The 15,772-nt window shown below is 30.5% G+C and overlaps 1 protein-coding gene and 1 long non-coding RNA gene across 5 annotated transcripts; both read left to right on the top strand.

The window, feature by feature from the left end:
* The first annotated feature begins 2,014 nt into the window (after positions 1–2,014).
* On the top strand, positions 2,015–4,257 carry LOC112702558 (aspartic proteinase PCS1). The gene has a single exon (XM_025753648.3). It carries the CDS (start codon positions 2,475–2,477, stop codon positions 3,789–3,791), a length of 1,317 nt encoding a protein of 438 aa, XP_025609433.1. The 5' UTR covers positions 2,015–2,474; the 3' UTR covers positions 3,792–4,257.
* A 507-nt stretch (positions 4,258–4,764) lies between these two features.
* Positions 4,765–8,349, top strand: LOC112702556 (uncharacterized). 4 transcript variants are annotated; one of them, XR_003154184.3, is made up of 5 exons: positions 4,765–5,239; positions 5,316–5,378; positions 6,819–6,907; positions 7,386–7,478; positions 8,022–8,349. It is a non-coding gene; the product is annotated as an uncharacterized lncRNA (long non-coding RNA). The 4 variants fall into 4 exon arrangements; XR_003154178.3 differs by having other exon boundaries at positions 6,808–6,907; XR_011863744.1 differs by having other exon boundaries at positions 4,766–5,239; positions 5,316–5,383.
* The last annotated feature ends 7,423 nt before the right edge of the window (positions 8,350–15,772 follow it).

Genomic DNA, 15,772 nt, shown 5'->3' with positions numbered 1-15,772 from the left:
CCTAATCTACTAAAAACATGCCTAATACCTTTGATAACTTAACTATCGGAACCTCTTACAGGTACCACCCCCACCTCCTTACGAAGAACTTGGTCGGCGATACCTCGCCTCCAACACAAGTCGGACACTGTCTCAGAAGGAGTCTGAAACACACGTTCAGCCCCAAATCACCGTTTCATGTAACTCTCGGAACAATTACTATCCCATTATCTAAAGTATCTACAATAATTTTTTATTCTGAAATTGTTAGAGATATAACCATTCATTCATGTTGCCTCTTTCTATTAGTTTAAACTTTTAAAAGAAGTGGTATCATCATAGAGTATCAAAATTCTATATCCAAAAGATTTAGAGTTTGATTTTTGATGAACTTCAAAAAAAAAATAACATAAAATAAATAAAAAAAATGGTCTATACAAAAAATCAAACAAACTGAAAAACAACTCTTAATTATTTTGTAAAGTTGCATAATTTATTTAATATATATCTAAAAGTTATTGATAATTAATGTAATTATCTTCATGATTAAGTATAAAATATACATATAGTTATAAATAAGACTATAAACTCGGTGACTAGTTGACTACTATATATAGTGCCTGAATTCATAATACACTTCCAACTCAAACTTTTATACTTTACGTTAGCAAGGATCTGGAGAAACTGGAAAGTACTCTTCTATGGTCACACAATTAGTTTAAAATTTTTTTAAAAAAAGATCAATGAAAGCTATACTTACGTAACATCATCATCTACCCAGTGATTAAAGACACTAATAATAAAGTAACCTGTGATGTTGTACACAAAGAAAAAAGTGACATGTATGAATGTATATGAGGTAAGTAATAATCCCATCATTATTCTCGTGGCTTAGCTTTGAATTTTATTAATTTTGTTCCAATGAAAAATTCGTAATTGCTACTTCATTGCACAACCATACAATTTATTTATGATTATAATTTTCTTTTCTTAATTAATTAGTCCTGGTTTACACGTACACACACGTCAACACTAGTTCATTGATTAATGAAGTAGTGTCACGAAGAAACGATTTTAGTCACAAAAAGAGAGAGTGAAAAAGAAAGAGAAAGACAAAAGCAGCCATCACATAAACGTTTGGAACAAAAACTCGTTACGCCATCGTCCAATTAATTAAAAAACCAAAATCAATGAATGAAAGCATTCAAAAAGGAGTGGCGAGTGGAAAGATAGAGAAAATTCAATGAAATAGATTACACACCAAAACCCGCTTTAATTGTATGTGTAGCATTCATCATATATCATTAAGATGTGAAGCTCCCATATCCTAAGCTAGATTACTACTACTCTTTGCTGCTGCCAAACAAGAAAATATATAATAACACGCACCAATCCAACCGAAGAAACCGCGTTCATCTTTCTATATTCTTATTCCGGTGATTTTAGGAAGGAAAAAAAAAACAAAATTTGTTTTATTTAATATTTATTAATTATTATAATAATTAATAAATATTAAATAAAATAAATTTTTATTATTTTTAACTAATTTATTTTAATTATTAATTTTTTTTATTTGGTTGTTTACAATATCCTCTAATTTTACAAGTTAAAGACTAATATTTTAGTCTTAAAATCTAAGGACAATCCACTTTAATTATATATATTCATGAATATATCTGTGATGATACTATAAAAAATATGTTAAAAATTAGTTATCAAATTAATTGTATATTAAAATATAAAATTTTTATTAAAAAATTAAATAATATATATTAATATATATAAATATATAACAATTATTTTTTTGTATATATAATAATAATAATAATAATAATAATAATAATAATAATAATAACTAACCAATAATTTATTAAGAGGAATTCTTGCTTTCGAAGATACGAAATGAGATATTATTATTAGTTTATTACTGATTTTTTGTGTTTCTCCTCCTAAAATCCTTTATAAAAATATTAGAACGGAAAAAATAATTCATGTACAATATAATAATGATTCCAGTCTTCCAGAATATGGATCGAAAGTACTTTAAAACCATATAAAGTAAAATACATAATGAGTAGTACTGGTACATCTATAATTATTATTTCTTTTTTCCAATGGTGCTATATATATAAATATACTTTTGATGTTGAAGAGTATACAAGAGATGACAAAGAAAAAGAAGGCAAAACAAAAAAAATGAAGATGGTGGACTTCATAATTGATGCAAACATAGGAAATCAGAATAGTAATTTTCTTTTTCTTAACGACTCTTTCCCAATTCGTGCTTCTAAATTCTAATCTTCGCTATATAACTAGAACCCCTAAACCACACCCTTCCTTTACCACTCACTCAGAAATTCAGAATAGTAATTTTCTATTTCCTAACTACTATTTCCCAATTCTTGTTCGGATTTTCGCTATATAAATAGAACCCCTAAACCACACCCTTCCCTTGCCACTCACTCTCTCTATCTCTCTTTTTCAAACTCAAAACAATGGCACCGCCACTCTGCATGCTTATCTTCCTCTTGTTCTTCTCGTTCCCTTTCTCATCCTCCTTCATACTCAACAACAACCACTCTCTTTCTTTTCCTCTTACACTAACAGAGACACCTCTCGTCAAACATGTATCTAATTCCATCAACAAGAACCAAAGACTCAGGATCCTCTCTTCCTACAACGTCAAATCATCTTTCAAGTATTCCATGGCGCTTGTGGTGTCCCTTCCAATAGGAACACCACCGCAAATTCAACAAATGGTTTTAGACACTGGAAGCCAGCTTTCTTGGATTCAGTGTAACCCAAAACAGAGGACCAATAGCAAAACAACATCGCCACGTCCTCCTACCACGTCGTTTGATCCTTCTCTCTCTTCTTCTTTTTCTCTTCTACCTTGCACCCACCCAGCCTGCAAGCCGCCAGTTCCCGATTTTACCCTCCCCACTAGCTGCGACCAGAATCGCATCTGTCACTACTCCTACTTCTACGCAGACGGCACCTACGCCGAGGGCAAACTCGTCCGAGAAAAACTCGCCCTCTCAAATTCCCAATCTACCCCTCCTTTAATTCTCGGTTGTGCTCAGGACTCCAAAGACCCCTGGGGCATTTTGGGAATGAATCGCGGACGCTTGTCGTTCCCTTCCCAGGCCCAAGTAACCAAATTTAGTTACTGCGTCCCGACCCGCCAGGACCGTTCCAGTTCTGTGACCGGGTCGTTTTACCTTGGGGACAACCCGGATTCTTCACGCTTTCGTTATGTAGACATGTTGACTTTTCCTCAAAGTCAAACCATGCCGAACCTGGACCCCTTGGCTTTCACTGTTCCAATGCAAGGTATTCGAATTGGGGCCACAAAGCTGAACATTCCTCCTTCGGTTTTCAAGCCCGACGCTGGAGGGTCGGGTCAAACCATGGTTGACTCGGGATCCGAGTTAACTTATCTAGTGGACGCGGCTTACAATAGGGTGCGTGAGGAAGTGGTGAGGCTAGTGGGTCCCAGAATCAAGAAGGGGTACGTGTACGGCAATGCTGCGGACATGTGTTTCGATGGAAACGCCGTTGAGATTGGACGGTTGATAGGGGACATGGCATTTGAGTTCGAGAAGGGAGTGGAGATTGTCATACCCAAAGAAAGGGTTCTTGCTGACGTGGGCGGTGGGGTCCACTGTTTGGGGATTGGGAGGTCCGAGAGATTGGGTGCGGCAAGTAACATAATAGGAAATATCCATCAACAAAATCAATGGGTAGAATTTGATCTTGCAAATCATAGACTTGGTTTCGGTGAAGCAGATTGTGCAAGATTACCCAAGTGATGGAGATACAGTGGGCAATGGTGCATGTAATTATGTAACTAACTATATTCGTTGGGACATAGGACACATAGGTGTCGTGTTTTTTCGGCTGTTACTGTACAGAGGAAACATACACGTGTGATCGTGATGATCATGGTGGTTGTAAATCGTACGGCTGAGGAAGGTCGAAGGAAAAAGAAATGTGGGTGTTAACTGTTTGTGTGCTTGGATTGGATATTGTACAAGTAAACGTCAATCGTTTTGGACCGACGCTATGCTGTGGGTCTTCACTTCCCTTGCTCTTAGGCCTTTGCAAAGACGATGCGTCAAAGCTCAATAATAAAATAGTGTACATTATTACCACTATAATCTATGAGTGAGACTCATGACATGATGTATATATCAGAAATAGGAGGGTATATCAATATCAATAATATAATAATATGTGTGACATTATAATAATAATAATATAATACTTCTTTGAAAATAACATGTAAACCAATGTCCTTCTTGTGCCTTGTAATCTTGTCTTGTATATTACTATTAGCAAGTGTTATCCACTTATCCTACCATCATATATATATTGCACTTTTAACATATGTGTATATTATCGGCAATTATTCTAACTTTATCATATTTTAAATAAAAATAATATTTTTAAAATATATAAAGATTAACTATTATAATTTATCATCCACTACAAGAAAAATACCCATTCAGCCACACTTTTTTTAAGTTACATTTGAAAAGCGTAGCCTATTCTATGAATAGGCTACGCTTTTCTCTGTGTTGCCTTTTTATAAGAGAAAAAGATACACAATTGTGTCATCATTTAAAAAGTGTAGCCTTAGGTATTATAGAAATCACTTATAAAGCGTAGCCGTAAGTGAATATCTATAGGTTCACTTTTCGTATCAAAGAGGACGCTTTTCAAGAGTGGTCAAATCCTTAGGCTTTGGGTGCGCTTTATTAGCGTTTCCTAATATGTGCACGCTATAACACTTGGGAACTTTTTTCCCATTTTAACACCCGCGCACTCCTTCTCCTTTCGCAGAAAGCTAAGAGCTGAGAGAGTTCTTTGCTCTCTTCCTCAACCTCGTCCAAAGCTTCCTCTTCTCCTTACACCACATCCTCACACGGCTCTACTACACCACACCACCACGCGGCTCTCTTACGACGCAACGACGCCGCAGCTCTCCTACGTCGCACCACCGCCTCGCTGTGCTCTTCTGCTTCTTTGCTCGCCGCTGCTTTCTTGTGCTCCGCATCTCCTTTGCTACTTGTGCCGCCTTTGCTCCATCCATCCCTGCTCGATTCGCTTTCCCTCATCACAATAGGTAGGCTTTTAGTTTTTTTTTTCTGATTTAGGCAATTAGGGTTCCTAATCCCCATTGTCAAGAACAAAACACACGGCTCAAGTTGATGCAGCTGGGCTCAATATTCCTTTTGAAGAAGGCCCCCAGTGTTAGGTTAGCCACTCAGGTCCAATTTCTGTAGGGAAGGCGGTTTAATTAGTTGACACTTGAAGTCCATCTTACTGTGCAGGTAATGGAAGATCTCTGTGAGCGCTATTTTGGTCCTTTATTTGAACTTCTTTCACATGATAAGGTAAGGTGAGATGTTTAACGGCACTTTTATATGCTCTGCTGATCACCCTGTACCACCATAGTAAAATTGCCACTTGAAGAAAATTTGTTCTATACTCTGAAATTAGGGTTAAATTTAATTAGGATTCTATATCACAATTTCATATTTAATTAGGGGTTTTCTATGTCTGGTTCAATTTCTGCCGTGCTATCTGTGTTAGAAGCTTTCCCGTGCAGAATCGCATTTGATCATTACTTGTTATTATTAGTGTTGAATTCTAATTTTGTTCTTTATTCAATTTGTGATGAATTGACTTTGGTTTTGTGAGAAGGTGTCCTGCGGTTTAGGGTTCTGATTTTATGATTTTTAATTTGGGGGTTTTAGCTTCTGAATGCATATTGTTTCTAATTTTTAGGGTTATAGGTTTTAGCTTCTGAATGCGTATTATCTTATGAATCTACTCTGAATTCTGTTTGAGTGAACATTTTTATTTTACTGTATGAATACTACATGATAGGAGTTAAAGTTATTTTGTTGTGGTATTCTCTTTCTAATTTTTTGAGTTTATGTCGCTTGCTTCATTAGAATTTGCTTTCTGATTTTGCATCTTGCTTGTTAAGTTCGTTTTTAGCTTCATAGTTGTATAAGTAATCATTGTTTCATACTAACATATAAACCTTGTACTCAATTATTTCACATCTTCAATGATTCCAAGTCTCATCTATTCTCTTAATTGTAATATATTTCTGTCTTCATGCTATAAATACTCATTTTGTTAGTAATGCTTCTCACTTGAGTTGATGCTTCACTATTTTTTGAAATTCTCTGCTCTTCTAATATCCCTTATCTCATTTGTTGAGGTAGCAGTAGGTGTAAAATTTTGACTTGTATTATGAGATGATATAGTAGTAAAATTAGGAAAAGTTAAAACAGTATGAGGAAATTGATTGTAAGTTGGAGATGGAGAATCTGCTTTGAATAATTCATGATAAGGAAATTTAGTTTCATCAAACAAAACATGCCTTGAAATCAAAATTATGTAGTAATTGATAAGGTGACATGTGATTAACAACTTTGGAAGTTAATCTGTTTATAGTTTTTAAAAAATTGTAATCTGGTTTTTGTTTATGTAGTAATTGGGACAAGGTTTGAAGGCTTATGCTTATATCTTGAGTGCTATCCATTTCTATAAACACAGTCTGCAGATTCCCATAGATTTCTGATTTGCTGAGTTCTTTGATTCCAGTTTCTTCAACTTTTTGTAAATTAAGCATTCATTTCCTGCTTCCACCATGTTAAGCTGTGTTTGAATATTTTGTGCTCATCATGTTAAGCTGTGTTTGATTGTTTTGCAGTGTTACTTGATGTATATATCTCCTCACTGTTATAAATTCCTTCATTGATAATATTTTAAGTTCTTACTTTCTTATCATCTTGTACTTTGTTCAAGAGTTGTTGCAGTTGGGAGCTCCTGAGATTGTTCCAGATTATCCAATTCTTTCTGTTGATGACCTAGCAGATCAAATAGCCGAGGTTCTCAACTTTTTTGGGTGAGTAAGTTCAAGCTTAATCTGTAATTGATTTCCATTTAATGACATAAAGTAAATTAGTTTACACCAATTTCCATTAGGCTTTTTTTGTTCCTTGGGTTTGAGTTTCTTCTCCAAAAGAGCTAACTTCTTTTTCATGTGATTGGTTATTTGGATATTATGGGCTTGATTGTGTAAATGTGTAACTATGATAACAGGGTGAAGTGGATGCTGTTTTTGTTCATGCTATACTAGCAGTGTGAAACTTGCAGTGTGTCTAGTGATTCTTTGATAGTGCTAGTTCAGTTGGATTTTTTATTTCTTCTTGCACTGGGATTTCCCTATAAGCCACGTGGTTTACTGTTGCATTTGTCAGTTTGTTTTACACTTTGTCTACTTACTTTATATATTCTTTCCCATTTACTGGAATTTTGGCTTGTTTGATTTTCTGGATAAATGTACCGATAATTCACCCTGTTTGCATATTTGTGTTTTGCAGAGTCAACTGAAGGCTAAGTGGGAAGAGTAGAAGAAATTGCTTGAGAAGGCAAGAAATGACGCTGAGAAGAAATATGATGAAATAAATGAGCAGGTTTTCTTTTCACCCGTTTAGTTTCACTGATGCCTTATTCAGTTATCCTTCAGTGTTCTTGTTGAATTATTGTGTCCTAACTTGCTCTTATTGTCTAGTATTAAACTGTTGTCTACCCAACACATTAAAAAATTGTGGTCCATTGATGTGTATATGAGGAATTCATTATTTACAAGACTGTTAATTTATTTGGTATCTTTGGTGAGTGTTGGTTGCAGTTTGCACCTAAGATCAGTTACAGTTAGCAAGTCTAGTTAATCACTATCAATGTGCAGTCTGTGCCACTGTCAGTGATTGAATGACCTCTTCTTCCTAACTCTGTATTTTCTCTTTATCTTCAACTCAAAATATAAAAGAAATAATGGGTCACATTGTAATGCAATTTTAAACAGAATGTCCATAAACTGTATTTGATAGCAGGTAGTAACACTGTTTCTTCCTTGTGGCAAGCCCACATAGTGTGAACTATTTTTATTATTTATATTTTATTGCATTGGTTTCTTTCAAATTACTTGTGTGATTGATGTCATCAACCTCCTTCAGAATAAAATACTTCATAGCCATCTTGAAGCTTTGCATATTCGGAAGGCAAAGAAGGAGCGCAATGCTGCTAGTATATCATTTGGAAGTAGTAGTGCAGATACATTTGGTGATGCTGGTCTTCAAACTGTGATGACTTGTCTCCGGAATTCAAAAGAAATTGTAAATACTTGTCACTGCAAATTTGTTTCGCCTGTATATTTGTATATTCATTTTAAGTTCTCTACTTTCACAGTCAGAAACAGAAGTGTCAGCTTTGATATTATTAGTAGTAAATTTTAAGTGATATTATGGTTATTTTGATATTATTTAAAGAAATTATTTAGTATAATTATATATTTATTTTTATTTTATAATATTCAACTCATTTAAATAAAAATGCAGAATTATTATACATGTAATCATATTAATTATTATGTTGTATTGATAATTATTAGATAATTATATATATATATATAGAAAAAAAATAAGACCTAAGGCTACACTTATATACAGTAGTTATAGTATACAAAAAAAAAACCAAGACCTAAGGCTATACTTATATACAGTAGCTATAGTATACATAAAAAAAGAGGGACCTAAGGCTACGCTTTATAAGTAATGCAGTAGCGTTAAAAAGCGTAGCCTATTCTGGAAGAATGAAAGCTGAAAAGCGTAGCTTTTGGTCCTGGACAGCATCACTTGAAAAGCGTAGCCTATTCCTAAACGTCAAAAGCGTAGCCCTTGGTGCAGAAAAGCGTAGCTTTTGAGAATAGGCAACGGCTGAATAGGAATCACCCCAAAAAGCGTAGCCGTAGCCCAAAAAGCGTAGCCGTAGCCTAAGGCATCATTTTTTTTTACTTTTGGCTACATCTTTCAAATGTACCTGAATGGGTGTTTTTCTTGTAGTGATCCAATAAATAAAATGAAATATTTTCATATAAAAATAATTATAAAATTTTTATTAAAATATTCACCTTATATATACACTTTTCCTTTGCAATGGATAGGCTTAAAATTAATCATGAGATGGATAGAAGTTGAAATTGACTAATTCAACTTAATAATTATTTATTAACAATTCATGTTGAAAGATTTCAATCTTTGCATCAATTGAATAAGCCTATATATTCAGAAGAAACTAGTTCAAAACAAATAAAAGGAAAAGGGAGAATTTTCCATCACGAATTTGAAAAAATTACAACCAGAAAAATCATTCTATATATAAGATTTTAATTAGATGCATTGCATCATTGTGGCCACGAGCAAAGGAGGAAACTATTCATTATTGTACACGAACCGGAATTTATGAAGAAGTATATATCTTTATCGGGGCAGTTACCGAAGCAAGTAGAAAAGAAAAGTTGAGTTGAGGTCTCTATAGTCTATTGAATATGACTCATATGATTAATTATTAGTTCACCTAGCTTTAGTAGATTAGACTTTCTAACTAAGCTTACTTCACCACAACGTCCTCTAAATAAAAAAAGGATAAGATTCTCATTTATAAGATGGTAATAAGATGAAAAATAATGAACTTTTAATTTGTTCTTTATGATGATATCTTATAAGTTATAAATAGTATCACTCTAATAGTTCTTTAATATATTTAAAAAGAATTGTTAATTGCTTCACTTTATGAAAAAATAAAGCGATTAATAGTAACAGAGAGATATAGACTAAATAAATAGTTTATAACTAAAACATGAAAATTCTACTTCAAATTATATAAATTTTTTTAATAAAAATCATATATTGAAAAATTAAGATTAAATAAATTTATTTATAAAGTAATGAATATTGGATAGATATCTTATTGGATAATAATAGGAGACCAACATTTTTAGTATATAAAAAAGGAAAAATTAGTTAGTGTTGTGATGGATAATCGGAGATTGATGGGTTGGACTGATAAGATTGGTCTAATCGTCTGAAGCATGAGGCCTCTGACTTGGTTCACGTTAGGGAGTCACCATCCGACTTGTGTGTATGAAGGAATGGGGTGGTATCTGCAAAGACACTCCGATTTCTAAGTTAGCAAAAAGGTAAGTAGGTTTAGAGAATATTAGAACTTAGAGATACCTGAGAGATGTCAGTGTATTTATAATGATGAACCAATAATTACCGTTGGAGTAGTTTCACCTTTTAAGGAAGATAACCGTCCCTTTATCTTAGAAAAGTTGAGATATGATTCCTGGAAGTGGATTAAAAGATTTTAGGAGTAGTTACTTATTTAAATGGGTGTTGACTGCCAGCTAATCTTTACTCCTGATTTCCTTAAGACAGGTCGAGATTAGATTCGACTTCTTAAAAAAAAAGTATGTGTCAAATGAGGGTCAATCATTAAATTAAACTTTGTTTAGATTTGAACCTTAATATTGAATCAGGATATGAACAGTTAATATTAATTTAAATATAAGATTAAATCAAATGCAAAATTGTTGGCCACCTACAGTTTTTCACTTTTTCTTACCTTATTTTAAATCATCAATATCTAAATTCTATTGAACTACAACTAGTTTTCATCATAAATATCTTTTTTTTTTTAAATATTTTCTATAAATTCAGCTATGAATTCATCAGTTTACACCAACAAAGTGTTTAGCAAGCAAGCAAAAGATATCTTGTCAAAGTACATGTATATACTCTTTAGACTACATTTGTTTTGATATTATTTATATTCTGGTTTAAGAAAGTTGATCATGTTTAAAATGAATAAAATTTAATAATAAAGAGACTCAACAACTCAATTTATATTTATCCAATTTTATAAAAATCGGATATCAAAATAAGAGTCTGGTTTCACTTGTTTAAATAAGTAATTAATTCTTAAAATATTTTTTATTTATTTAAAATAAAAAACTGACTTTTTTTAAAAAAATAATTATTTATCAATAAAAATAAAATTATTTTAAAAAATAATTATTAATTATACTATAAATATACTTATATTTTTATATATATTCAAAATTTAATCTACTAAAAATTTATTAAAATTTTTATTAACTTAAGTATTAGAATTTTTTATAAATTCTGCTTTCTACTTTCTTAAAAAAAAACTCAGACAATAATACTTTAGTACCAAAAATTAAACGGTGGCAAAAAAAAATTTTAACCTCACGTTTAGACAAAAAAATAATTCTTGACCAAAAAAAAAAAGACAAAAAATAATTTAATTTCAGATAATCCTCATGCATAAGGACAAAATTTAGTCGGCAAGGATTATGTTCAGTTAGAATATTTTATATCTTATTCTTTATTAATTATTATAGAAAAAGTAAAAAAAATTAAGAAAAATACAAATACAACCCCCCTCTCTTCTTTTTCTTTACATATTGCATGTGTATGGGAATCTGTCCTCATTTTTACTCCCAAACTCTGCCTCTATTCATCCAATATATATGTTTCATTCTTTTTCTTTTTCACTTAGAAGAAAAATTAATTTTAATTAAATAAAAAATATAAAAAAAAGAGAAATGCTGTGTAGACCAGCAACAAAAAGGAAGGAAAGTCAGCAGCGGCGGTTGTGAATGCAATCGTGGCAAAAGATTCTACGAATGAAGGGAATGAAATGAAGTGGGGTCCACAAAATGAAGGGACACCTCAGCTTCTTCAACTTCAAGGACCGCCAAACACACTAACTGCTTCCACATAATCCCTCACAATCACATCCTTCACATGATTTAAAAAACGTGTCCTTTATAATGTTTTATTCTTTTTATTTTTAAATATATTATATTAATACATATTCTTCGCATTAAAAAAATTAATCAATATTTTCCTCTTTTTCTTTTTCTAACGTTGTGTGTGTTGCCTTCCCTTTACACCTCTATCTTTTTTTTTTTCTTTTTTACAAATGCTGTGGCTTCGTCTTCTACAAATGACTTTCGATTCAATCAAAGTATATGGCCTTTTTTAAAAAATAAAAAGTCTTGCTTACGAAGGTGTCAAGTTCTCTTTTCTGTTAAAACGGAAGCGAAATATTGGGTAAATAGTAATGCCTATGAAACTATTTTATTTTAAAAGAAAAAAATAAAACAAAACTTGAAACTCCTCCTATTTCTGAAGAAAAAATATAGATAGATAATAAAAATACTAAACAATGTGAGTAATATATATATCGAATGTTTATTTCACTAAATATGTGGATGATTATTCTAATATTAAAATTTAGATGAATAATTTAAAAGTATGATGTATTTTTATTTTATTGATAGTTGTTCATATTGTTTAAAAAAATTATTAATTACCTAATATAACCCATTTCTCAAAGCTATTTTGATAAGTAGATAATATTTTTATAAATAATATGAACAATGAATTTTGAAATTGACTCAATAAAATAAAAAAATATTTTACTCTAAATTATTTCATAAACTTTAACATTAGGATAACTATTTACACACTTAGTGAATTGAATATCCAAATATTATTAACTGTACATAAATAAATCAAATAAAAAATAATTATTCAATTAAAAATAATAAATATAATCATCTATATTCTTATTAAATTAAACATGTAATATATCTATTTATTCATATTATTTAATATTTTTATTGTCTATCTATACACTTCTTTCTCAAAAAATCTAGAGTATGGTGTCAAATAGTGGATAATGAAAAGTGGTTTGTACACACCCAAGGTGACTATATATATATATATATATATATATATATATATATATATATATATATATATTGAAAATGCATAATTAATAGGAGCAATGGCAATCCCCGTGATCTTCTGTAACTTTGTCTTGTTTTGTGCCATCATGTATTGATAACATCTTCATTGTGAGATAGACATTATATAGTACTACCAACTAACAAATAATAATAACAATAATATATATATATATGTGTGTGTGATTCTAATATTAGTTTGTTACTTAAATTCTATTTTTATAAAAATTAAATATATTTAAAAAAAGGTAAAAATTAAAATAATAATATTTTAATTTTTCTAAAATCAAACCTACTTAAAAATAATTTTTGAAATTTTAAACTATGAGAATATAATATTTTTATCTTAAAATTTTTAGAAATTATGGTAAAAATTCAAGTACAATCGACTTTACATAAAGTTGATAATTGAAAGTTAGTTATTGATAATTGAGAGCCGTTAAATAAAAATTTAGTCAAATCAATCAAATTATTTAACAATTTTCAATTATCAACTTCACATAAAGTCGACTGTACCTGAATTTTTCACCTTTTTCCGTTTACACACACCTTAAAAGTTAAAAGCTATTAACAGAATACCAATGTCCACATAATGACAACCTAAAATTAACGTGGTAATAATACATGTCAATTGTAGATTGGCGTATTAGTGATATGAAAAAGTATAAGTAACTAATAACATTCTTAAATAATGTACGAACAATGTGAATTAATAGGATTAAAAGAATAAATTTAATGAGTAGCATTAAATTAGGGTATAATATACTTATATTTGATTAGTGATTGTTCATATTGTTCAAAATAATCATTATTCCCGTAGCAGTATTATAAACTGGTTTAAAACCAGTTTCATATGTGACAAAGCAGTTTGGTTCAATTTTTAAACCATTTAAAATGGTTTAGTGCAGTTTCAGTTCAGTTTATAGAAAAACTGAACCATGCACACCCCTACGTAGCACTCCCCTAGTAATATATCTGCAATTACTTTCTATGTCGCAGAGTATATTTGAAACGTATTAAAACGATTGGGATATAGTTAAAATCAAATGTTATGAATAAAAATGAAACCAAATATAAATGTTGAGAACATAAAACATGTTTATATCGTTCAGCGAAATTTTTTGTATGTAAAAATATATAAAAGAATACCCTTAAAATATATTCGAACCCACTTTAATATAGTAATATTTTTATTAAAAATAAATATGAGATTATTACGACAAGTATCACATATTCTTCCCATATCATATTAAATATATCTCACATATCTGAAAATATTTTTGTACAATATACTAATAAGAGTATATGATACTTAGTTATTTACCATAATTTCATATTTATTTTTAATTATAAAATATTTGTTACCGTATTAATTAAACAAGTTTCTTTAAAATATGTTTTTTTTTTCACAAAAATATTTACTGAAACGTTAATTTAGAATTACCATGATATATCATTGTCACATCTATCAGTTTTGAATTGTCATATTAGTATTTTTGTTAAATTTTTAAAAAATTTCGTGACAAAAAAATATTTAGATTCGTGTCCGATCACTTATATATGAAATGCTTAGATTACTCCATTTACGTAAATATTAATTAGCCGTAATTTTAGTTTTTATATATGAATACAATCTTTTTTACAGATAATCCTAAATATTCACTTTTTGCACTGAACCACCAATTCCATATTCTAGAATAAAATAAAATAAAATAAAGGTTATGAAAGGAGTTAATTAAAGACGTACTTGTGAAGCAATAGCAGGAAGAAAGACACCTGGTATTTGCAAATCCACAAGATGATATAATAGTGGGTCCAAACGTTACATTACATTACATTTGCACTTAGCTGAATGGCTACGATATAATGTGGAAACTTGAACAGCATGTTCCTCTCATCTTGTTCTTTGTCCATGCACAATATTATATACGGATGAAGCAAATACCAAGATTCTTAGTAGTCTTTCTACTTTTGTTTTCCCGAATGTTTATTAGTAGTGTTTGCAACTTTGCATATATAATAATATGACGGACAATGTCGGGATCCAAAAACAAAAGCTGGAAAATAATTTAGAAAAAGTCCAACAACAACAATTTTTTTTTCTCGTTAAGTAGATTTGACTATAGAAATCAAATGATATTAATTACTACGCTATATTATGAATCATATTTGAATTCAGTTTATTTATACTTAATATTTATAATTAGCCTTTTTTTACGTGTTCATATTATCTAAGTCAAAATCTTACATCTATTCAACAATAATAGGTTAAACTAATATTGAGTAAATTGTCATTTCTATTTTAAAAAAATTCAAATTTTGATAAAATAATAATTGAGGGAAAAAAAAGACATTTTAGCCTTTAAAGATGTTCTCAGTTGACAAATTATATTAAAGATAAGGAGACATATTCAAAAAAAAAAAAACCTCTAAAGATCAAATTTCGACGTAATTTTTTTAAAACTTGCTTAAAAGAAAGAGGTTTTTCAACTCTAAATTCAAATGACAAATTAAAAAAAAAAATTGAGAAAAGGTCTAGTAATCGAACTTTTTCAATAATTTTTTCAAATGTTCTAATAGAAAATAGATCAAATACATAAATTATTTGTGACTTTTAAAAAAAAATTGTAAAACTAAAATCGCTTTCTAAAATCTAAAATGTCCTTTTTTTTAATATTATTTTATCTTTTTTCTTGTTTTGGTCTAACTTTTTCTCTCATCCTTAATTAAAGTACAATCTTTAAAAACAGGAGCAGAATGTGCTAGCTTAAGCCCAAATGTAACAATACTAGTCTGGTTTTGGTGACCTACTTGTGGGTTTAGCGTCCGGGAAAAAGAATCACTGATGACAATGACCGATTGTTTCAATGATATATATAAAGAACACGCAACGAATTAATCCTTATCCTTCCCAAATGAGAGATACCGTAAGGCTACAACGGAAATCAAATTATTAATTGTTAATTCATTAATAATATTAAACAATTTGAATTAATAATAATTTTACTCCTTTAGAACCCAATTGTGTCATCTGGGTAAAAAAGGGGGGGGGGGGGGAGGGGGGGGGGATAAAAGATCAGCATCATTTGC

The sequence above is a fragment of the Arachis hypogaea genome, chromosome 7, assembly GCF_003086295.3.
Source record: "Arachis hypogaea cultivar Tifrunner chromosome 7, arahy.Tifrunner.gnm2.J5K5, whole genome shotgun sequence".
NCBI lineage: Eukaryota > Viridiplantae > Streptophyta > Magnoliopsida > Fabales > Fabaceae > Arachis > Arachis hypogaea.
Note: the sequence above shows the minus strand (reverse complement) of the source record. Positions and strands in the feature narration are given on the sequence as shown.

Coding starts and splice junctions, on each gene's coding strand:
- LOC112702558 (XM_025753648.3), top strand. CDS start 2,475: ATGGCACCGCCACTCTGCATGCTTATCTTCCTCTTGTTCTTCTCGTTC.